Source organism: Micromys minutus, assembly GCF_963924665.1.
Source record: "Micromys minutus genome assembly, chromosome: 4".
Classification (NCBI taxonomy): Eukaryota; Metazoa; Chordata; class Mammalia; order Rodentia; family Muridae; genus Micromys; species Micromys minutus.
Genome location: NC_137973.1, coordinates 58,491,408 through 58,515,944, shown reverse-complemented (window position 1 = coordinate 58,515,944; position 24,537 = coordinate 58,491,408). Strand labels below are relative to the sequence as shown.

Sequence of the window (24,537 nt, the reverse complement as noted above, 5' to 3'; positions counted from 1 at the left end):
ATCCAGTACAGTATAATATGAGCTATGTAGACATTTGTTTCCAAAACTATGAGAGAAACAAACAGAAAGAATTCTTTATTTTTCTAAATATTTTCTTTCATGGCATCCCTGAAAAAGAGTTCTTCCTATGTACCTGTGAGGTCCACTTTAGAAATTACACATTCCTTTCCTTGTATGATAGTATAACTTTGTTTGTCGATATTAGTCCCTTGGCTATAGGCAATAAGAAAGAGGTGTTCGGATCTTATGGCTACAGAATTTCTCCACACACACAACCCAACAAAGGGCCAGCATCAGAGCTTCTGCTCTATTTGCTCAAAAAGGTTTCTTAATAGCTAGCAAAGGCAGGAAAGCAAATGAATGCATTTCTGAGTGCTGCCGAGCAAGATTATTACCAACCTGTGAGAGCCGTCCTGGTTCTTATATGTTCATGGAGGCTGTTAAGGCTTCTAACGCAGTCAGTGTTTCTCTTGCTTGAATTTCTACTTTAAAACTGACGAAATGGAAGCTTTTGGGGGACATCAAAATGGCTCAGTGGGCAAAGGGGCTGGCCATAAAGCCTAACTATCTAAATTTTAAAAATGTAAGAATCAATATGGTATAAGGAAAGCTCTGACACTTAGCAGGTTCTCCTCTTCTCTCCAAGTGTGCTGTGATATGTGAGTGGACACACACACACACACACAGACACACACACACACACACACAGACACACACACACATACACACATACACACACATACATACATACACAAACACACATACACACCCATACACACATACATACACACACACACCCATACACACATACACACACCCACTCATACACACACACACACACACACACACCCCACAATGTAAAAATTAGAAGTGCGCTCTCTCTCATACTTATATACATGCAATGGTGGGAGGAAAACATCCCCCTAGTTATTGAACAATGATAATGGTTAAATAATGTATTTCTCAGATCACTGTGCTAACAGATACATGCCATTATCTGGGTGCTAAGATGGTCGAGAGCCCACTGTTAAACATGCTTCATTACAATCAACCATTGACATCATTTCAGATCTTACCACAGTTTTGTTACGGCCCTAACACAGTGTTTACATCTCAGCAGACTGTCCTACTTTATGACTGTGCTCTGTCTCCATTATAACTACCTTGGGACTTTCTGGCTGCCTGTATTTCTGCTGTCACCCTTTCCCCAGCATAGTCTGCTCCTTGCCTGTTAATTACAACTATATTGACAAAGCATTTGCATTTTCTGTTTTATATTCTGGTAGTGGTTGTTCAGACTTTCCCTATGCTGAGTTTCAAGATATTGTCTGATTATCTCAATGCCGATGCATATAATATCCAACTTTTATTGATCACCTTCCACATTCCAGACATTTGCTTGGCATAGATTATTTATAATCCTCAAAGCAAGATACATTTCATCATCCTTTCTTTAGAGTTGAGGAAGATAAGGTGCACTAAGTTTTATTTTGCTCTTATGGAAGGTCACACAGCAAGTTAGTTCATATTTGGCATCTGAAGCTGGTGTTATCTCTGGAGTTAAGTTGCTGTGGGGTTGGGATGGAGGGGACTTCTCAAGAGGAGGGGACAGAGAGACAGAGACAGGAATGTTGGCATTAGAATGTTGTTCACAGAGGGAACAGGCCAGGGAGAGAAGCAGTCCCTTCATTTTGTGCTTCTTTCTATTGCCGTCGTTGTAATTTTAAAAGTCAGGACATGACAGGGCACTTATGTAGATCCTTCTCCTTCCATAATATGCTTGTTCCCTACATAATTGAAATAAACAGATACTAATAAATCACAATAAACAGCAAGTCGCTGTCTCCTGTATCTAGCAGTATAGATAAGTTAAAACTGTGAGAACAAAATTAAGTAAAAATTGCTTCAGGCAGCCTGTGGTTCTGGTGCCAGGCTGCGCATCTGCTACCCTGCCTTCATGGGGTGAGGCGATTCAGGGCTGGGTTTGGTACCTGTAATGTCTGAAGCAATTTTACTTTTAAGTGAGTATGTAGGTATTGTAGGTAGAAGATTCTTAGCAAAAGGCAAGACTTGAAAACTGAAGTCAATGCCAATGAACCCCCCCCCCCAAAGTACTAACACATGGATTTTGAAAAGGGCCTACTACGTGTGTCATTTTGAACAGCATGCTTTAGTAGGGCTGGAAAATCACTTTTATTTCCATGAGACCTGGTTAGCCCAAGCCTCTGTGCCTCTGAAGATCTGCTTTGTTCCTAGCTCCTCCACGCTTCTCTCCCAGGCTACTGTTGAACTATCAGGTGGGAAATGGTGATATGTGAGTCTTATGCCTGTTCCGGATATGTAGGCCCTATTTAGATCCAATTTAATAGTGGAAACCATCCCCCTTGCTCTCTGCTGTGCCAGCCTGGCTGGTGAAAGAATGAAATAAAAGGCGGATTTTCCCTCTCACTCTTCCTCATCCCTGCACGGTGGCGTTGCTTTGAGGCGACCTTTGCTTTATTTCTTCCTTGAACCCATCTGTAAAGAGTTTTCACCAAGGTTTTACGGCACAGTGAAAGGACTTTCAATTTTCTGTCATGGTCACTTCGTACCTAACACAATCCACTGGCACCAGTGAGATATTCTAGTAAGATAGGCAGGTTGGTCCTCAGAGCTTCCAAACACATCCTCATGGTGCGTCTAATGAAACAGACTCCATCTCAGATGCTGAGTCAACTCATGCTTCAAGAATCCCCTCCTGCGGCTCTCAAAGGCTCAGGAAAGCCCCGGCTTCCGGAGAGCACGGAACCATAAGAACTCCCTTTGCTCAGCTCTTGTGGCACCTGGTGTTCTGATTAGCTTCCGGAGCTCACTGTAAAATCATTGAACAACAGTGGAGTATAAGCACCAACCTGTAGGCCACGGCTGATTAGAGAAAGCCTTGGTTCTACGTATGTGACTGAGGTAGGTGAAAATCTTAATAATCCTCCTGTAAGCACGAGGTGTCTCCAATTTATCCAAAACACCCACGTCTTGCTTACCGTATTACACCTGTGTTTATTAAAGTGAGTGGTTACTCTTAGAATTTCCTCAGAAATGTTTTCATAGGAAAACTCAGAGGGGTTTCATTTGTTCGAAACTTTCTGTTAACAAATGACTGCAGTTCTCCTCCTCTCCCTGCAAAAAGTCAGTGCTATGTTGCCGTAAGTATTAAAAGTGGATTGCTTATCTCGTTATCTGCCCCGAGGTCTCACTCTGTGGGTGCCCCTTCTAGTGTGAAGCCAGGCGCAGGGACTCTGTCACACGATTTTCTTCCCAAGTGACTTATTCTGCCGGCCCCGGTGCTCCCGACTCCACCCCGGAAGGAATTACCATCCTGGCGTCTTCTTTCCTCCACCGCCCTGCACAAACATGACTCAAATGCCCTGTAGATTTTTCATACAGGTTTATATATTCAATTCTCAATCCACAAACGCTCTATACAATAAGATTTCATCCAATAGACAAAGATACGACTGCCCTTCCATATGAGATAAAAGACATATAAATGTCTTAACATGTTTATAGCTACCTAACGCCAATTAAGTCCACCTGGATCCAGCTCATCCTTCCTGGGCTCCATCTTGATCCTCCTCCCTTCCCTCTCCTCCTCTTCCTTCTCCTCCAACCCTCTCTCTCTCCACCTTCCCTTCCCCTTCCCAATTACCACCGGCTCTTGCCTTTACTAATTAAAATGGGAAGAAGGTTCTGATGAAGTCCCTGAGTACCTAACTAGGCAGCCCTTCTTGGGGAAGTGGAATTAACATCAAAATACAAAGGCTGCAGAACAATCCACAACACTACAATTTACATTTTTATTAATATCCTAACAGGAAATAGATACTCAAATTAAAAACATACAAACATCATCATCATCATCAACAACAACAAACAGGTCTTTGAACTACTATTAGTCATTTAGCTTAATGCAGGATTATTCATTTGGTGTAACATTCAAATTACTAGAAGTTCTATTAAGCATACACAAAACAAGTTTCTTTTTGTTGTTAAATGAGGTGCTTTAATGTAGTTTATGATTATTGCAGTTCATAAAATATGAAAATATTTCAAGTTTCATTATTTTTAAGGTGATCTCTGTAGATATTTTTTTCACTGACTACATGCTAGGAAGTATTTCTGTGGTAAGTTCATATCTTGACAAGAAGATATCTAAAAATGATTGGTAGAATATGGAAAGCTGAAAACATTTCATCTTTCTGAGTTGTCACAACCTCTGATCTTGTAGCTCTTGTAGATTCAAAATGGTGCTGTGCTTTGCTAAAACTTACACAATTAAGACTGGGAAGACTCATTTCTGTAACTGAGAAACATTCTTAAGAGTATAAGAAACCAGTGTGGAATAAGAAGGCAGGTAGGATATTAATACATAGCCAGTTTTCCACTGGGGGAAAATAGACTCTTAATTATTAGTTGTTTTTAATAAAAATGATGTTTCTATTATAACTAAATTGGCTATTTCAGAAAAGCTTAAAGATAGAAAGCCCAGAGCTTTAAAGTTAGTTTTCCTCTTGAAACAGGGTAATAAGTCACTGATAGTCCTATCTTTAGTCTTGCCTACAACCAAGTTCTGCCTCTAGCCTTTGAAGCCATCACCGTTCATTCCCAGAAGGCCAAGTGAGCTTCCTTTCTCCTAACTTTCTTTATATTCTTCATAGAGCTGTAAAAGGGCTCTCTGGAATTCTCTCTGTAAAGCAGCATCTTTCTTTACTTCATTCCTCCCTTCATAAGTTTGGTAAGATGGTAACCCCAGAGGATTTAGAAGCATCTAGAAGGTTGAGATACCCCTCTAAAGTATATCTGTAAAGACATTTGCTGACTATTTGACAAAGTAGGGAAGACTCACCCTGAATGCTATCATCCTGAGTGGTAATGAATGTAAGGTGAAAGAAGAAGGAAGTTATCTCCCTCTGTTTCCACTGCTTGGCTCCATCATGTTGTGACTACCTTGATAGGTTAATTCTCTCACCTGTGCACAGTGTGATTTCTGTTGGTTGGTTTTTTGTTTTGTTTTTTTTTTTTGAGTTTTTTTGTTTTGTTTTGAATTTTATGGCTAGCAGGTGTTGAAAAGGCTCTTGTCCCACTAGATTTTAGTGTGTGTGTGTGTGTGTGTGTGTGTGTGTGTGTGTGTATACACACATATATATTTGCATACATACATGTATATAGTCTTTATGCTGTGAAAAGTAGACATATGTCTGCAATTATGGGTGGTAATAGAGCTGAATTATAAATAATCTGTAAAATGTTAAAGACAGTAAAAATATAAAACCAAATTTACAACGATTCTTTTTTTTTTTAACACAATAAAAAGCTGTTGCAGTTTGTAAATCTCATGATGGTAAAACTTTACTTTGTTATGTAACTATTTTCAAAGTTTAGTTTTAGCAAATTCCCACTGAACCCATCATCGGATTCTTCCAGGCTTCAAGAGACAGTCCATGATGGGAGGAGACTTATCTTTCTGAGCATAAAATCACCAAACTGCATCTGAAGCAAGAAAAAGAAAGCCCGGACTTAGTCCCAGCTCATGACTAATAAATTAAGGGACTTATTTCAGTTCCCAAGATTGGGTTAGATGTGCCTAACTTGTTTTGTTCTTACCATCTATAACTCTGTGATGACATTCATTTGTTACTTCAGCGGACAAATATTAATAGCAGGTACGGTGTTGATGCGACCTGTTCTGTGATTTGTTTGTATCACCGATACCCAAATCTTATCATTTTTAACTAGATTCTGCTGCCCTAATCTCTAGAATCAACCAAAGTGCTAGCCACCTTTAGTTAAGAACTAGGATCTACTTACTCCTCTCTCTCTCCCTCCCTCCCTCCCTCCCTCCCTCCCTCCCTCCCTCCCTCCATATGTGTGTAAACAATGGCAGAAACTGAGAAGACAGCTCTCTGAAAATTTCCCCAGACACAGAGCAAGCAAGAATCTACTTCATGCTTGGATGTCTGTTGATGGTGAGACTCCAGAGTGGCTAAGGGAAGATTGAGACTGAGCTAACCTGACAGTTTGAGAGCTTAAGAGCATTGATTAGAGATGTGCAAATCTGACCTCCCAACTACCTCCATGTTTGTGGCTTTGGTTCATAAAAATAGAAGTTCTTTGTGTGTGTGTGTGTGTGTGTGTGTGTGTGTGTGTGTGTGTGTAAAGAAGTAAAGATTTTTTGGAGGGGAAGGAGGTTCTTCAGTGATTCTTCAATCAAAACAGTAAGGGCTATGAATTAAATGGACCCCAGACTGTAATTTTAAAACTCTCATATAGTGGAGACAAAGCTGTTGAGAAGCCAATCCAAGGGTTATATTTTTCATGTGCATGGATACACATGCCTGTATTAAACAGCTTTGGAAGAACCAATTTCTCATGAGACAGGAGCACTTATGCATTTTTGTAGCTGCTGATCATGCTGCCTATTGGCAGAGACTCCCATTGCACTTTTTAATTAGGTGACAAAGCAACCTCACATATAGAGTAGTTGGTGCTAATGAAAATTTACATAAGGAACCAAAGGAATTAAACAGATGTGAAGATTACCATTTTGCACTTTTTCTTTCTATTTGTAGTAATGAAAAAAAGTGTGAATTGAAAATGTAAAGGAAAATAGCAGTTGATTTCTATTTAAGAGCTAAGAGCAGGAAAATAAGAACTACTCAAAAATCTAACAGGGTACCTGAATGTTTCTTTCTCACAATAAGGAACAGCAACAAAGAAAGACGCTTTGCAGACTCTAAATGAAGGTCATGATGAGGAGGGCCTAAAACATTTACCAACTAATTCTGGTTTTGCTTACATGTAGATAATGAGGGTAATTTCTATTTCATTTTGGATTGCTATCACCAATGTAAATATGAAAGTGTCTGCAGGCATGGGGAAGGGAACTCATAGCCCTACATCCTTTATCACTTCCTTGACAATTTCATTTTGACATCACTTCTGATCAGGAAAGTTTGTCCAATTTTCTGCAATAAGTCAAATGCTTTCAGCATCTTATGTGCCTAAATGATTTCCTCTTGACTTTGGCCATTCTTCTGTTTTCTGTTCTTTGTTTTGTTTGCTGTGGAAAATGTTTGTGCTTTCTTTTACATTTTTTTTTAGTAAAGAGGTCCATGTAAACAGTCTTACACATGGGAGAACAAAAACGTCTGCTAGTGAGACATTTTACAAGTTGCAATTGTTAGCTGAACACACTTCAATTAATGTACATGTTAGCAGTGTGTATGACAATGCCTTATGGCTTCTATAGACAATAGCATTAGGAATACAAATCTGTAAACTCTATAAATTGCTTCTGGACGATGACTTTATTTACTGCTCTACTCTCTACTTAGTTATTAACTCAATGTTAGGTTTATATGTCTTCTATTCTTATGGTATAAAAACTAGGTCTAGGCACACATCCCATTGTACAACTTGAAATTAAAAGCTCTGAGTATTCACACTATTTTCAATATATCTACACATTTTTTTAAAATTATAACTATACTTGTTAATATTTTAAGTTTTCCCCCTGGAGCCTTTTCTATCCCAGGTCTCTGGAGTGTACTAGAGACGCTGTCTCCTACAAATTTTATAACATTTCAAAACTTAGTTCATTTTTTTTTCCTTTTTAAAATAATCTTTAATCCTTTTTTATAGTCCAGTCTTTATCCATCTCCTGGTCTTTCCCCATTCTGCTCCCCTTACCCTGTCTCCAAGAGGATGTCCCCTCCACACCACCCCCACCTCACCAGAGTCACCAATCTCTGGGACCTCAAGTCTCTGGAGGGTAAGGTGCGTCTCTTCTCCCTGAGGCCTAACCCTCAGACCTGCTTCTATTTATGATTGTAATTTTTACCTCAATCCACCACCACTGTACTTTATAATTGCATATTGAATTATTGAATGGGAATTCAGTTGATGTTGGGACCCATCATGTCGATGAAATGATTTCAGAGCAGCGTTTGTTTGTTTCTATTTACTCTTTTTAAAAAATAATAATAATCTTTGGCTGGTGAGGTGGGTCAGTGACTAGAGGTGCAGTCTGTGGCAAATGGGAAATATAAGTTCAATCCTCTGAACTCATGGAAAGGGCAGAAGAGAACTCACAGCATTACCCTCTGACCTCCACACCTGCACACTAGGATGTGCACACAAGCATTCACATCCCCACATCTTATTCACAAAAGAGAATCAATTGCAAAATTTTAGAGATAAATAGCAATCTTGATATCCAGACAGCATTCAAACATTTTTTTTCTTGTTCTTGTTGAAAGTTCAAACTGTCTGATAAAATACAGTTCAATGTGTAAGAAAACATTTTCCCCCTAAAGACAGATTAGAGCTTGGAGCCACTGAGGCAAAAGATCATTTCTATAACTACAACCTGTCTAATACAGTTTTATTGATGTAGCATATGTCACAGCCGATGGCTTGATGTTTTTGTGTGCTCTAAGAGTGGCCGTGGATGTGTCTCTGACTCTTTCACCTGCTCTTGGTTTCCTTATCAAGTCTCAATTGGAGGGTTTTTGCCTCGTCTTATTTTATCTTATTTTGTTCTGTTTTTCTCTTGGAGGCCTGAAAGGGAAATGAAAGGGGGGTGGTGGATACGGGGTAGAGGGAAGTTGGTGGGAGGTCTGGGAGAAGTAGCAAGTGGGGAAACTGGACATGTATTATATAAGAGAAGAACCAATTTTCAATAAAATCACATATCTCTATCTCTCTCTATCTCCAGCTATATAGATAGATATATAGAGAGATGTAAATTGAGGTATAAAAATAATTGATTTCTCTTACAATAGGTTATAAGCACATCTGGTGAATGGTTGCTTGATTTGAGGCAACAGTATTTTTTAAAACAAAGTAAAAATCTTCCTCTGAAATAAGGTCAAAATATAGTATTTTATTCTTTATTTCATGTCCTAGAGCTGGTTTTACTGTCTACGTTAGCAGATCTTCAGTGGACGCAGGTCTAGAGACTGCCTGGCTATCTAGACACAGTGCTGTTTGATGTGACTCATGGAGTAAAGGGAGGCCGACAGTCCTGAAGAAGGAAATGGGGAAGATTCTGAAAGTCTGTTTCGCAGTAATTTCTCATTAATGATGATGCCTCTTTTTCTAGCGACTGCTTAGCTGGGGAACATCTGATCTGCTCTCTGCAGCTAGCTCATTGATTGTGTGGGTCGATGCAATCTGATGCATAAAGAGCCAAGGAAGTGGGAGGCAGTGCTTCCTAGATAACTGTTAAGAAGAGATAGTTTACATTGGATGCTTTCAAGCTGTGTGGCTTCACAGAGAGTCAAATTAGTAGTAAAAGTGGCAAGTCTCTCTTCTATCGATAGGCCTAACGTTAGACTTAAAGAAAAGCTAAAGACGCCAAACAGACACTAAATCCTTAGGAACAGGAGGAAGAGGCTGCACTTTCCTTTTTGATGTACTCTGTAGCATACATGTACCTCTTAGTGTGTGGTGGCAGGATCTTGAACTAATTATAGAGGATCTTGTTCTATTTCTGCTTTTAGTCTTCTGCGCTGTCCAGTGCTGATCCTTTCATAGTTAACTAGCCGGTACCACATGTAAGTCTCAAGCATCTGTTTGTCTAAAACTCCAACAATAAAACACCTTCCTTACTGCCATGTTCCCAAAGGAACTGAAAGCACAAGCAAAATAAAACTACAAACCTAAACATTCAACTTGTAAAGGATACAAAATATTGTCATTGAAGACACTATGACAATTGGAAAAGGGGATAATTTGTATTACATTCCCATTTTAACATGTGCAAATGCACTTATATAATTTATTTAATATGTTTATTCAATAAGTTTCAAGCACAAGTTAAACAGTAACACATTTCTAAGGCTTTTCCTCCCTACGGAGAGAAGGTTTGAATGTTACCTGCCAAAGAGGGTCTTTCTGCTCAGGGAAGAGCTCGAAGTACTTGTGAGCCAGTTGCAGGGGTGGCAGGGTCTGCAGTTTCAGGTTGGTCCAGCTGTGCACAAAGTTGGCCAAGTTCACAAAGGTGTATAAGCCGAGGCGGTCATTGCCATAGTTAGACAGATGTGTCATGAAAATGCTGATCTGAGAAAGAAATCAAAGTGATCCCTCAATCTCATAAGCATACCCTCAAAAGTAATAGTATTTGATCCAGGCCACATCCCACCTAACTTCAGACTTTCCAGGGAGGTACAATTATACTTTTGGGTTGGAATACACTTAATTTAATTTCTAAAATACCATTTTAAATTACTGTTTAAATGAAAACTGAATTAGAGATTGGCATTAATGCCTTGATAACCAGAAGTATAGTGCCACTTTTAGTATCAGTTTTGCCCTATTATGAGGCAAAGATAAGGAGACCCCCAAAGCATATAATCTCCAGAAGGTTGAAGAAGCAGAACTGAAGCTGCTGCAAAGCAAAGGAACTGTGTTGCTTCCTCTCTGATGAAGATGCTTTCTGGTGGAATCCAGTGCTGTCAACTCCGTGCTCCTTTGCATTATAATGAGGCTTTCATCTGTGTCTTTACTGAAACAAAGATTAAAGACGATAAAAGTTTGTGGAGATGGGCAACTGACTGAAACATTGCACAATGTGTGTAAAGAAACATTACGGGGTGGTGCACAGTTTTTATGTTTTGGTGAATGCATCAAAAATAAATTTAGTTTAAAACCAGTTTGCAAAGGCATTGGCCGAGGAACACCATTCTCACTAATCCTTTACAGCTTTTCAGACCTCATGTGAAGTCTAAAAATTTCCGGTCATTTCTGTGTTGTTCTTTGTATACCACAAACTAGGGGAAAGTGACACAGCTCTTGAGAGTGACAAAGTTCATGCAAGAATTTGCTTGGTATTTAAGACAAACTTAACAAGAAGTCCATTGTTGCAGAAACTCAAATATTAAATAAAAGAAAATTTTCACAATCCTGATGTAAGCTGCAGAGATTATCAATGCAATTCTGAAAAAGAACCAATCATTTTCCAGCACCAACAATTCATACCGTTTTTTAGTTCTCATATTATTTTTAAACATATGCTCATGGCAGTCTAAATAATCTGAGAACTTTAATAACTTTATTTTTAAGTAATATTTTTCTAGTGCTGCCATGAATGATACTAGGACATTTATCTGAGATTGAAAGGCCAGCAAATACGAAGGCAGAACCCAGAATAGGTGATGACCATTTTATGTAGATGTTCACGCTCTTGTTCTTCAGAGACGTTATCACTTTATGTGGTTATTCATATTATTTAGGAACAGTAAAATAAAAGTAGGAATAGAGCAACTATTTAAAATCATTTCACCGCAACATCGTTAGACTAGCAGCTATGTAACAAAGATTGTAATACAGACCCACTGTTCTCAAGATGCAATGTCATTGGATAACTCTAAGTACCCAGAAAGAAAAGCTTGTATCTTAGACAATAAGAACATTGTCTTGTACTAGAATACAGCAACTGATAGTCTGTCTAAAGATTCTAATTTCAAGAACCAGTTTCATTATTTGAAGGACTTTTCCTTTTCAAAAAGGTGCTATCTTCCAGTCTGTCATACTTGGACACTAAAAAGGTCTCCAAGGACAACTAATTAAGATTACCTGCCGGTGCTCACCACCCCTGAAAGTAAAAGTGAGAGGCTGAGAATCTGGTCCGTTGGCCTTAGTGTCTCCAATTAAAAATACCCCAAATTATGTAAAACTTACCTGTGGTAGCCATGGATCTAAGCCCTTCATATTTATAAAATCATTCCGTCTTCAGCCTGGTAGGTCATTTCATAGAACCCTTTACACTTGAAGTGGAGTCAAAGAGCAGCTGAGTAACTGTTAGTTTCCATAGTGTGAGGTACAAAATGGGAATTAAATTCCCAGACCCAAGATGTTAGTATTATTTTAGAAACTCACATTTTTTTCCTTGAAATAGAAAGATAGACGACAACACATTTAAGCCTATTTTCAGGACTAGAGACTGAACCTAGGGGCTCTGTCACTAATCTATATGCCTGGCTTTCTTTCTAATTTTTATTTTGACAGCAGGTCTTACTAATTTTTGTAGGCATGCTTGAAATTCACTCCTTCAGTCTTTTTAGTTTATTTATTTAACTTTATGGATGTGAGTGTTTCCCTTGCATGTTTTTCTGTGCACCACAGTCTGGTGTTCCTGGAGGACAGAAGAGGGCATCAGATTCCCTGGAACTGGACTTTCAAATGGTCGTGATTCCTCATGTGGATTCTGGGAACAGAACCCGAGTCTCCTGCCAGAGCAATAGGGTCTCTTAATGATGGAGTTTCCTAACCTGGCTTTGAATTTTTCTTTCTCCTGTCTCAGCATCATGAGCACCTGTGAATGCATTCCTACTTATTTCTAGAAAGAAGCATTTTCGAGAATAAATTTGGATATTATTTCCAAAGATAATAATATCCATTTGATAGTCTTGTTCATTTCTTTTTTGGTGTGTAATCAAATATTTATACCTTAAAAGTCAAACATAGGAGGGGATATTCACAGCAATGCCATTGGCATAGTGAGTTTATGTGACGTGTACAGAAATTTAAAGGAAATCACTGAGATGTTAGCTGACACAATTGTCTCAACTGAAACACGTGTGCTATCACTGTAATAAGCTCAGGAGCCCAGGCCACAGGCTGAGCAATCACTAATGAACTTGCCTCAGTGCAACTCAATGTCTCAGTCTTAAGCTCTTGCATGCCAAGTAGGAGATGCATTTGCTGCAGGACTTCATCTTGGAGTTTCCAGAAAATAGCGAGGTATCTGTAGTCAGACCTCACCAAACCAGGATTATTAGGAAGTCACTATAGCTATTAGGAAATATGAAGGTTGAAGCAGTGTCTCTCAGCATAGTTACCTTTTCATAGGACTGAGTGATCATAAAAGCCACCTGTAGACTGACACATCAAATAAGGCCTAAGACCCTAGAAATCTACCACCTACCTCTGTCATTGTTACTTCAAGTGGGAAGTTTAAGCCCCTATAAGTAGCCTAAAGTCTGAGACACTCTGTGTGTGTGTGTGGGGGGGGGGGTGTGTGTAAAAATGGACTTTGAGAATAATGTAAGGTTTATTATTTTTTCAAATTTTTTATTGGTTATTTTGTTTATTTACGTTTCAAATGTTATCCCCCTTCCTGTTTTCCTCTCTGAAAATCCCCATTCCGCCCTAATACTCACCTAATACTGCCCTGGCATTCCCCTACACTGGGGCATCAAGACTTCACAGGACCAAGGTCCTTCCCTCCTTTTGATGCCAGATAATGCCATCCTCTGTTACATACGCAGCTGGAGCCATGGGTCCCTCTATGTGTATTATTATTATTATTATTATTATTATTATTATTATTATTATTATTTTAGTTGGTGGTTTAGTTCCTGGGAGCTCTAGGGGGTCTGGTTGGTTGATATTGTTATTCTTCCTATGGGGTTACAAAACCCTTCAGCTTTTTCTGACCTTCCTCTAACTTCTCCATTGAGGTCTTCCAGCACATCTGCATCTGTGTTAGTAAACCTCTGGCCTTAGCCTCTCAGGAGACATCAGTATCAGGCTCCTGTCATCAAGGACTTCTTAGCATTAGCAATAGTGTCTGGGTTTGGTGACTGCAGTAGGGCTGGATCTCCAGGAGGGGCAGTCTCTGGATGGCCTTTTCTTCAGTCTCTGCTCCACTCTTTGTCCCTGTAAGCACTTCTGGGTTAATATTTTGTAAGGGTGGGTGGCCCTATCCCTCAATGGGGATTCTAACCTCTGGATAAGGTCTCTATGGTTCTCTCTCTCCTTTTGTTGGGCATTTCAGCTAATGCCATCCCTGTTGGGTACTAGGAGCTTCTTGCTTTCCTGGCCTCTGGAACTTTCCGGTTGCTAACCCCAGTTCCCCATTCCCCATTGCTACACACCACTGTTAAATTTCCTGACCCTCTGTACATTCGCTCTTCCCCACCCTCTACCTCCCATGGTTATTATTTTTACATCACAGATAAATGGATTTTATCATTTCATTTGGTTTTCATAATGATGATGTAGGATTTTTTTTTTTGTTGTTGTTTTTTGTTTTTTACAGAACACTAGATTTACCAGCTTTTCCAGACTTTCTGGAGGAGAGGCTTTATTCATGGAGGAAGCACAAGACTTAGTCCTGGGGAAACGGAAAAGCAGCCTTTCACACAAAGCAGACTTTTGTCTTCTGTCCTAAGCTAAGGGCGGCTGGTGCACTTAAACTTCCCTTAGCTGCGTGTGTAAGCAAGCAGCCAGCAGTTCGGGCTGCAGTGGCTGTCATATGGGGCACTGTGCACATGCTTTACTGGTTAAGAGCAAATTAGTGCTGCTGTACGGTCAATTGACTGCACTTTAAGAAAAACAGTTTTGCAAGCCCAGCTTAGCTGTGCATATCTGGCTGGCTAAAAGCGCCTTTTGTGCAGATGGAGCACTTTCCCTTTAGCGTTTCTGGACAAACAGCTTATTTAGGAGGGGAAAAAAAAAACAGTTCAGAAAGTGTAGGGAGAAAACAAAATAAGGCTGTGGCTTGAGACCTAAATAAGGCAAGTCAAGGGATATGCAGGAGGAGATAATAGAGAATAATCTGGCTTACAATGTGCTGTTATTTGCTATTTCCCAGCGAGTGCTCACTGCCCCTAAAAAATCAATTTAATTAAATTCATTTTGAACATAATTTTCTTAGCACATACTAAGAATGTCTTAACTTCATATGACCCACAGGACTGCCCAGAATATGCATGACTATGCCACATGTGTGCACACTGTTGCTAGATGGGACCCTGTACCCTGAAAGATTTCAGCACAGACCTATGAACATACTCTGAAAAAAATCTTTATGGTACAGAGGACAGGCAAGCTGCTTGTAACCAATGGATTCCTTTGAGTAAGGTATGGAGTGCTGACATTCTCGGGCCTCTTGGAGTCTGCCTTCCTGAGATCAGGAGGCCTGGGTAGCTGTGTTTCTGTGATTAAGCATGCCTCTGGGCCACCTTTATCTTGTGTTTAACGCTGAAGTCTCTCTAATATAACAAAACAAACAAAACGAAACAAAACAGAATAAAAACAAGTGTGCTCTTTCTCCTCTCAGTTGCTGTAATATAAAAGTAAGTTCATAGCTTCCATGGTAGGTTTCTCTCAGGATGATGACCAGATACAAAGTATGTATAAGAATCAGTTATGAAGGGAAGAGGATTATAGTTCATGGATACTCTGTGCTTGTAATCCCAGGACATGAGAACTGAGGTAGGATGGCAAGTTCAAAACTGCCTTGGTCTACATTGTATATGTCTAAAAAAACAAAAAGATTTTAATGTTCAATATGTACATCTTCATAATAGGAAGTTGGATAACTATAATTGCCTTATTGATAATTCTTAAATGAATATAAAGGGGATGCTCTAATGACAAGTGTCACTTGTTACCCTATACCCTGCCTCACATATGGGATCTCACTGTGAAACCTTAAGGCTGCCTTGAAATTCATCATCTTCCTGCCTGGATCTCAAGTCTTTCCAGTCCCAAGGTTCTAGACATGTGCCAGGGCACCTGGTGCAATTAGTTGGGTTTTATAACAATTTCCTGTGTGTGATAAAGTTGCTAATGTTCAAAGGATACAAAGAAGAGAAGGAAAAGAAATGATACCAACAAGCACACAGCAAAACCCTCATTTTATCTAGAGAGCAAGTCAGCAACATTTTCTGCACTGGTTTAGAATATTTTCAGAGTCAATACAAGAACAGTTCCTGTGCTTGTCCAGCTGGTATGTCAAGTACAATGTAACTGAAAATTACATGGCCGTGAATATAAGTAGCCAGAAAACCCTGCACAGTCTCATCATGTAGAACTGAAGGACACCTTTGATAGAACACGTTTTTAAATTAAAATACACTTTAAATATTTGAGTATTTAGGTATGAGTGCTACACTGCCTTACTGCCTTTAAAAATAAATCATCTGTAAAGTACATCTTTCCTAGGGGAAGGATAAATGGAAAAGAGTTTCTATGCAGAGACAAGAAGTTCACCATGCTCACAGCAGGATTAGTCAGGATAAGCACTAAGTATTAGCAGTCAGTTTCCACTTTTGTCCCCATGGCTCTGACAGCCTGCCACTCTCAGAATGAGTCTGTTGTGTTTAAAAATATGTCCATTAGCTGGTTAAATTATTGATTAGGCTTTTTAGTTCTCCTAAGACGTGAAGATGGATGGAAGTCAGGAGAAGAGTCCTGATGGCTCATCTCATGGGCTTTGGCATTAAACTCATAATTGTCACAAAAAGGGTAATTTAGGTTTTTCTTTTGTTCTAAATGTAGGCTGCAGCCACACGGAGAGAGTACGAATAATGTTATGCTTAACACTGCCAATTTGCAGGCAGTGCCACCACAGTTAAGCACAGATAACACAATTGCTGGGTATGGTTTCGGGCACTCATATCTATTTAGTTTGGAGCAATTAATGTCTTGGAAAAAATATGCATCTATAAAATTACCCAGAATAAGGAAAGTTAGCCAAACCCTAAGTAATTATATTGTTCTATTACTCAACATAAACACTGCCATGACCTTGAGGTCCAGTACGTAGAATTAATAATGTGTTTATCAAAATTGAAACAAACATAATGGGTGGCTATTGTCTTGTCTCTTATCTTAATACTGGGGGACAGTCATGTTGATTTGCTAATAAAACCAAGTTGTTTGATGTCCATTATTCTTTTGTTTTTTCAATTCTTTGATTTAGAAAATACCCTCTTCTAGAGAAAAGGAAGCAAAAACAAAATGGTTTGGTGACCTACTGCAAGTCATAGGGGAAATGCTAGCAGATCCAGTATCAAACACATAACTAAGACCCCTAAACACTTAAAAATATGTGAGGTGGGTGTATATCATGTAAAATATTAAAGGCACAGCAAAATAAAGATGCAAAAGAGCCTGTAAGCTCAGGATCAGGTTTTTGTTTTTGTTTTTGTTTTTGTTTTTTTTCATGTACTGATTCTATCAGAAGTTTACCAACAAGTTAGTTCAAATTCCTTGTATTTTGTTAAATTTCTGTTCTTATCATCATAATCATCTAGGTGATTCATCTTCAATAGCTAACAGCTAATATCAGTTAAATTTTTTTAAAAAATTAATTCATGCAAAATATCATTTACATATCTTTAGGAATAAGGGCATTTAAGTTCTGATATATGCCTTTATATGCACATAAACTTTTCAGCTTAGTAGTGACTCTAAATATTTCAAAATAGTAAATATAATAGTTGAAAATAATTATCCCATGTAATAAGACTTTATACCAGCAGCACCTCAAACAGACACTGAGGTTCTAGAAATGGAAAATAAGTCCTCTCTTCTAGGCTCAAAGAAACATTTCAATTATTTTGACAGAATTTTCAGGGTTTATTAACTAAAAGTGAATCTTGCAAAGAGAAAGGTGAGGAAAGAAGAGGTTAGAAAGAGAAGGGAGGGAAGAGAGAGGATGGGGCAAGAGAAGGAGAATAAAGCAAAAGGCTACTTTAGAACCAAATGTGTTTGTCTTCAGGTCAGGGGTGAGGAATAAAGGCTTGGGAGGGTAGCTTTGCCCATGCCTTTGCATCTCCACACAGAATTAACTTCAGGTATTGATCTTCCTCAGGCTGCTTCCCTTACCAGAGGGACTTTTGTTCATCATGTGACTCATTGTGGTTTCATATAAGATGTGCAGTACCACAAGCATTCATATTTAATCACTACTCCTAGCTGATGTTTTAACATTTCATACCCCTGACTCTTCAAAGGAAGTGGCCTTTCTTTGGGAGGGGGTGGGCATAGGAATAAACTAAACAGTTTTAACTTGGAATATATTTGATGAGGAAAATGTTTCCCTATCATTTTTATTTATACTCACTGTGGAAATCTGAAAGTATCCAAATCTGACCTTGGGGCAATGTAATAATTTGGTCCCATTGTTTTGCTTTGAAACAATAGGAGGCTGAGGACTTGATTGCCATGTGCACGGGGCTCTGAACCACAGGCTTCTATTAACTCAATGAAAGCAGTCACTTAGTCTGCTGGTATGTTCTGGGAGTTAAGTCAGCTGTGGTATATCCAAATAGTTTTTAAATGAAAAACATTGTATGGAAGATATCACAGATGTCCAACTAAGTGAAGTTAGAATATAGTAATACACTGTGTATATGGATATCTTTCAGAGGTTATTATCAAACCACATGCACTAAACCAACTAGCAAGAAAACATTAAATAGTAAATTCTGTACATAAATAATTCATAAAATTCAAGTAGTATTTACTAAAAATATGTCATTGATTGTTCTAGTTTATTATTAATCACTTATTATGTCTAATTTACAAATTTATTTTATCATAGATACATTTCTAGAGAAAGCATGATCATGGGCTTGGGATATATCTCTGTGGATTAAAGGTAAGCACCGTAGTTATTGTATCAAATGCATTATTTAAAATAATTTAAACATTTCATACATGCTTGCCCTTTGTAAGCAAACAATTTTTTCTTTGTCTATCTGAAATCATTTGTATATGTCATGGCTTACATTTAAATTCTGGTAATTAATATGATTTCTGGTTAAAAAGAAAATATTAAATATCTGTGTCTCCTTGCAAGAATGGCTAAGTTTGATCACAAGCACATGATGCTATTGTTCAGTTTGCAGGGTATTTGCAAAAAAATCCAAGTTGTTCTCACCAGACTCATCAGCAATGGGTACAGTTAAGAATCAATAGAGGAGGGGATTGTTGGATAGAATCCTCTGGTTCATTTTTTAAAGCACTGCGAGTGGACTTTAGAAGCAGATAGGACTCAGGAGTAGCCTACGGAGATGGATTCTTGCTTTCTCTTGGGGGCACTGGCGTCAGCCACAGCATGTATTTATTTGGTCAATCATAGTCTGTTCCTGAATCCTAGCAGTAGAAGGAAAGGTGTTGACAACTGTTGTAGCCTCATGTCTTTCTGGCACTAGCACATGATAGGTGTGTAGCCAGCAATGGGTCCCGCAGAGTTGTGTCTCCTTGGAAACATACACTCAACTCCTTCTCCAGCAGCAAATGTGAAATAACTTAATTGCTCTCCAATTTTCCTCCCAACTCTTAAGGACATGAAGGGAAAAACAAAACATTTTATCCCACAACCCTGAAAACAGCTGGTATTTAATAGGATAGGATGGATTTCTAAATTACATTTTTATTTGTGTTTTCCATTTCTGTGATGAGACTAAATGCAGCAGAAGTTCCGTTCCACATTTGATTATTTACCCTCGTTCCCATTTTTTTTTCAGTCATAATATTTGGTTAGTGAATTATTAACAAATCAGAGTTGTTTTGATTCAGGGCTGACGAGCGTGTAAACACTGATCTTCTTGAACAGGGAAGCTGGGCCGCAGCTTCATTGGAGCAGCAGTAAACAGGGCAGCTGTTCTAACAGAGAACAGAAGGCTCCTGATGGATTTCAGCAAGCAGGACCCTGACTTCTCATTTTTCTTCTAAGTTAATAGAGGCTTATGTCATTAAAGGGCAGCATGTTTCCAACCAAATCACAATAGCATACATTTGTGTTTTGTTTTTTTTTTTGTTTTGTTCTGTGTTTCTCATTAGGCAAATCAGGACTGAGAATTTAGGTGTTATGGTTTTGAACAATGATTCACACAATGGAGGATTGTCACTGTTGCTTTCCTTCTGAGTGACTGACACTACCTGCTTTGTTTCTAACAGTGTGGCAATGATACCACATAAAAGTCACCGAAGGAGAAGCACACTCTCCAGGGAACCATCCTGGGTAGTGTGGCCACTGGGTAGAGAAGACATGACCATTTGCAAACTTCTCAAAGGACATCAAGTAGAGTCAAGCTGAATTTGGTTAAATAAAAACTCATCTCAAAAGGCATTGAATAACGAATAGATTTGCAAATATATGTTAAAAGCCTATTAGGCATCTAACCATATATTAGAATTAGAGATATAACAGTGAGTAAATTATCTGTACTGTTTGTTTCGAGGAACTAATGTGTGATGAAGATACAAAGTAAAATGGTGATCTGAGATGTGCGGACTTTTGGGTCAAGCAGCCTAGCAAATTCCTTCTCAAGCAGAAGTATGTAAATTGGGAGCAGAGGCTTTATGGGAAATTTCAGTGAAGAGACTATGTCAGAGAAGGAATGGGTGATGAAGAGCTCAGGTGACAGAGAGAAGGCAGACTGCAGAGGCAGCTAGCAAACAGTGCAGTCTAGAAATTAAAGTTGATAAGATGTGATCCATGGGTAGGAAAGGGTCACATGAAAGAGTTCGAGATCACGTGCTCATTAGAACCCTAAAATATTTACATAGTGTGTAATTTAATTCCAGCCACAACAAAGCACTATTAAAAGACAGATAGATAGATAGATAGATAGATAGATAGATAGAGAGAGAGAGAGAGAGAGAGAGAGAGATACTGCTATAAATGAAAGTCTCTTAATTCCTGTATGAAAGAGAGGGAGTAGGTGTTGGAAACTGTTGCTGTCATACAGTTGAAAAATAATTTCTGAACAGTGACAATCAGAAAGAGAAAATTTATACAGATTCAAATGATGGTAGATCTTGAATCTCTAGTGATCTGTGTTTGAAACAAACAAACCGAAATCTCCAATGATTTGCACTTGATTAGCTCTATGGGATGAAATGAAAATCCAAGTTGATACTCAACTGTTTTGCTTAGGTAACTGGATGGAGTGTGGAGAGATTTTGTAATGATTGTAACAGAAGAGATATTCCAAAGAAAGATACTATACCTCTCACTTCTACTTTCAACTATTAAAAGACAAACTGCAAAGAATTAAATCTGGAGGAACTTTGTTTCCAGAAGAGAGTTTGCACACTTCTAACAGTTTTAACCTGTGCAGATATCCTGATGTTTCATCTGTTCACAGAACTGTTGTGCTGGGTAGAAAAAGCAGGAAGATTAGGGATCATTCAGGTTTGGCCAAACTAAATCTATCAAAGTCCCTTGATCAATTTGTCTCCCAGTTTTTTATTTTTTAAGGAAGTGGCAGGTTTATGGATTTAATTAACCCATTTACTTTCTTCTACGGGACTTGGAATAATGCAGGGATTAACAGGATAAATAGAAATCTGCAGCTGGCAAGGGAAGCCTGGAAGCACTGTGTTACCACTCTGGGGGTCCAGGGGAAACCCTGTAAATTTCTACAGACATGGGTCTGAATGCAGCTTTCCAGCAGTGCCCTGGTTTTATGCCAGTTGTCAGACTATGAGAACAAGAGATATGGGGGTTGCTCCAGGAGCCCCAACAATTGAGTCTCAACCACCTGTCCCCAAAAGCCAATTAAAGAGAGAAATAGTGGTGAAAAACAGACACAGCAAAGAGGAATAAAGAGTTAGTAACTTCAAACAGCCTAAAACACGTGTAAATGAATGAATTTTAAGTTGCAATGAGATAGAATTACGGCAAAGACCAAGAGATATGCATAATTACACAGCCCTGGTAAAATGGTGTGGTTGATCATGACCTTAGCTCAGGCTCTGCGGAGCAGTTTGAGGGAGTTCCTAGTGCTGTCCGTAGCTGGAGGCATTCCCACTCGAGCTGGTTCCTTCAAGACAAGCACTTCTGGTTTGGGATTCAGCTTTACCCTGGTGGATAATTACAGTCTGGGAGGGCACAGGTGGGGTGGGCGATCATAGAGGTTTCGTTCTTGTTAGGCTCTACGGTGTCTGAAAGTTTAGGACAAGAAGTCATCTCTGAGCCTTCAGCCTAGCAGGAAGATGAGTTAAAGAGAGCCTCCTCGCCCAATTAGCATGTCTATCTGCAGAGGCAAGTGACAGGCACAAAATGACCCTAGAGTTGCCAGACTTTTCTCCTGTTTTCACTTAGCTCGTAGATTCAAGTGAAGAGTCAGTGCTTTCGCGAAAGGCAACCTCTAAGTGCCTGCCTCATTAAACTACATTGCAAAAGACTGACAAATGCACGAACATTTTTAACTCCACAGAACCTTCTACCTGCTCAAGTGTCGGGAGAGACTTCTGATGAGTGTCAATTGTGAGGAGAGCCACATGTCGTTTGTTCTTCCCAGAAAAGAAGACAGGATAAAAGCCTTCTTAGGCTGTGGAGCACACTTCCCCCTGCTCATTGGTGCATGATTGGTGGAAAAGGGGAAAAATGAATGGTTAGGGTAAGATCCAAATCTGCATTAGACAGGATGCAGTTTTTAAAATTACTTTCTTGATGATCAAGTTCATGGGAAAACACATGAGCTTCTTGAGGGTCATGAAATATGTTTAGTTGTTTTTCATGTAACTGTAAACATGATATGCTTCCCCAAGGCAAGGAATTTTGTTGAATGACTTGTGAAGAGAATTGGTATGACCAAGAAAAGAAAAGAGAAGTAAGACATAGTGTTTAAAATTAAAGTGCATACACACACACACACACACACACACACACACACACACCCATGATCTAGATATAGAGATCTAGATCATGGAAAAGGTAAACAGGGCAATACATCCAACACTGTGAAAAAGTACCAAGTAGTATAGCATATTCTTCTTGACAGCATATGGAAAGAAGGGAAGGAATAGAAGATCTTTTGAAATGCTAGTTACTGAAACCTCTCTGTCATTAGTGACAAAAAACGGCATCATGTAGTTAGGGAGCTCAGAGTCTAAAAAGGGGATGACCGTGAACAAAGAAGCAGCTGTCAGTCCGGGAGAGTCAGAGGAATGCATTACCTGGAGGTGGAAAAATGCAAATTATATTGGATTTATTCAGTAGGAACAATGTCGACACAAAGAAAAGAATAAAATATTGAAGTGTGAAAACATGAACCACCAATCTAGAATCCTAGGTCCAACCAAATTATAGCTCCAAAACAGAATCAGTGTTTCACGTTCAATGAAAAACCATGGCATATTCATGAAGTGAGGAGAGCCGAACTCAAGCTGTGCAAGTACAGAGCTTGGGCTGTGTTTACTTCGATGTTTAACTATCTTTGGCCTGGGCCTAGAAACTTTTAGTCTCTGTACAATCTAATCTTGGAAGCTGACTGATTCAGTTTGGCTTCTCTCTCGGATTCTAGCTGAGTTGCTCTGCCTGGCGTCATACTAACTTTAGGGATATGTTCTGATCTTGAGGCTCCTCCTCATTCTCGAGCTCATTCGGTCTTCACCTGTGTCTGGCTTGTTCTCTCTGTAACCTACACCTCAGTAAAATGGTCATACACACCCCCAAGAACTACTTCTCTCTCTCTCTTTCCTGCTGTTCTAGTGTGAATTGAGCTTATCCCATCTCTGACTCATTCTGTCAAATCTTTCTCTGATTCATCACTTTCTGTCTCAGCTACATGTCCTTTTTAAACATGGCTGTTTCCTTCTGTACAGTAAACCTTACCTTCATTGTTAGAGATTAAAGCTATGTACTAAGGGTATGTCTGTATTCCACTCAGATTCTACTGTTTTCCAGGACAGTTCTGTATTCTGGCCAGATCATATCTTTGGATCTGATCCCTTGAAGGAGCAGCCATGTTGCTGGGTTAAAATTCCTCTGCACATATAGTCACATACATCTTGGCTTGTCTTTTTTTTCCAGCTGTCCTGAAAGGGACAGCAGCAAGTATGAATGTGCATTGATGTCTGTGATAGGACATAAATCCTGGGTTTATATCTCCAACACTGTGTCATTTTAGGTCTCTTGGGAACCTACATACTAATTTCCATAGTGGCTACACACCTAGCAGGAACTAAGACTTCTTCATTCCCCACATTCTCACCAGCCCTTTGATATCCTTTATTTTCTATTATTATTAGAAGATTATTAACATAGTTATAATTTACATTTCCCTGATGGCTAAGAATATTAATCTTTTTATAATTATTTATTGGCTATTTGTGACCCCAATTCTAGACTGCCTGTTCACTTCATTAGCCAGTTTACTTAGTTAAAGATTTTCTTTTCCTTTTGGGTGTTTCATCTTTGCAGTTCTGTATATATTCTAGATAGTCATTTTCTGCCTGAGGAAGGTGCAGAGATTTCTCCCATTCTGTAGACTAGCTGATCACTGATAGTTTTCTTTGTTGAGCAGAAGCTTTTTACATACATGTAATCCCAGTTGTCAGTTCTTTGGTCTTTTGTATATGCTACTAGAGACCTTTTCCGGAAATCTTACCCATGCTTCTATCTCCAAATGTTTTTCCTGCAATTTCTGTTGGCTGCTTTGGTGGTTTGGGCTTTATATCCCCAGCCTTTGAAATACTTTGAATTGATTTTTGTGCAAAAATAGAGATGTGGATATGATTTCATTCTTCTACATGTAGCTATAAAGTTTTCCCAACACCCTTAGTTGAAGAAAATGTTTTCCTTCAGTGTGTGTTTTTGACACATTTGTCAGAAATGAGGAGGCTGTAGCTGTGTGGGTTTAGTGCTGTATCTCTGCTGTTTCATGTTCTATGTGTCTGCACTTGGGTTGGAAATGTCTTGTCTTTATCATTATATCTGTGTAGCGCTGTAGACTGATTCAGCATTAA

General features: G+C 39.0%; 1 protein-coding gene across 1 annotated transcript in view; it reads right to left on the bottom strand.

Annotated features, from left to right (window-relative positions):
* Window positions 1-24,537, bottom strand: part of LOC308419471 (bifunctional heparan sulfate N-deacetylase/N-sulfotransferase 4) — a gene marked incomplete at both ends in the record, with an annotated part of 319,742 nt that overhangs the window by 36,364 nt on the left and 258,841 nt on the right. The window contains one exon of the mRNA XM_080915202.1: window positions 9,916-10,098. Coding sequence (XP_080771328.1) covers window positions 9,916-10,098 — 183 coding nt within the window. The remainder of the gene's footprint in view (window positions 1-9,915; window positions 10,099-24,537) is intronic.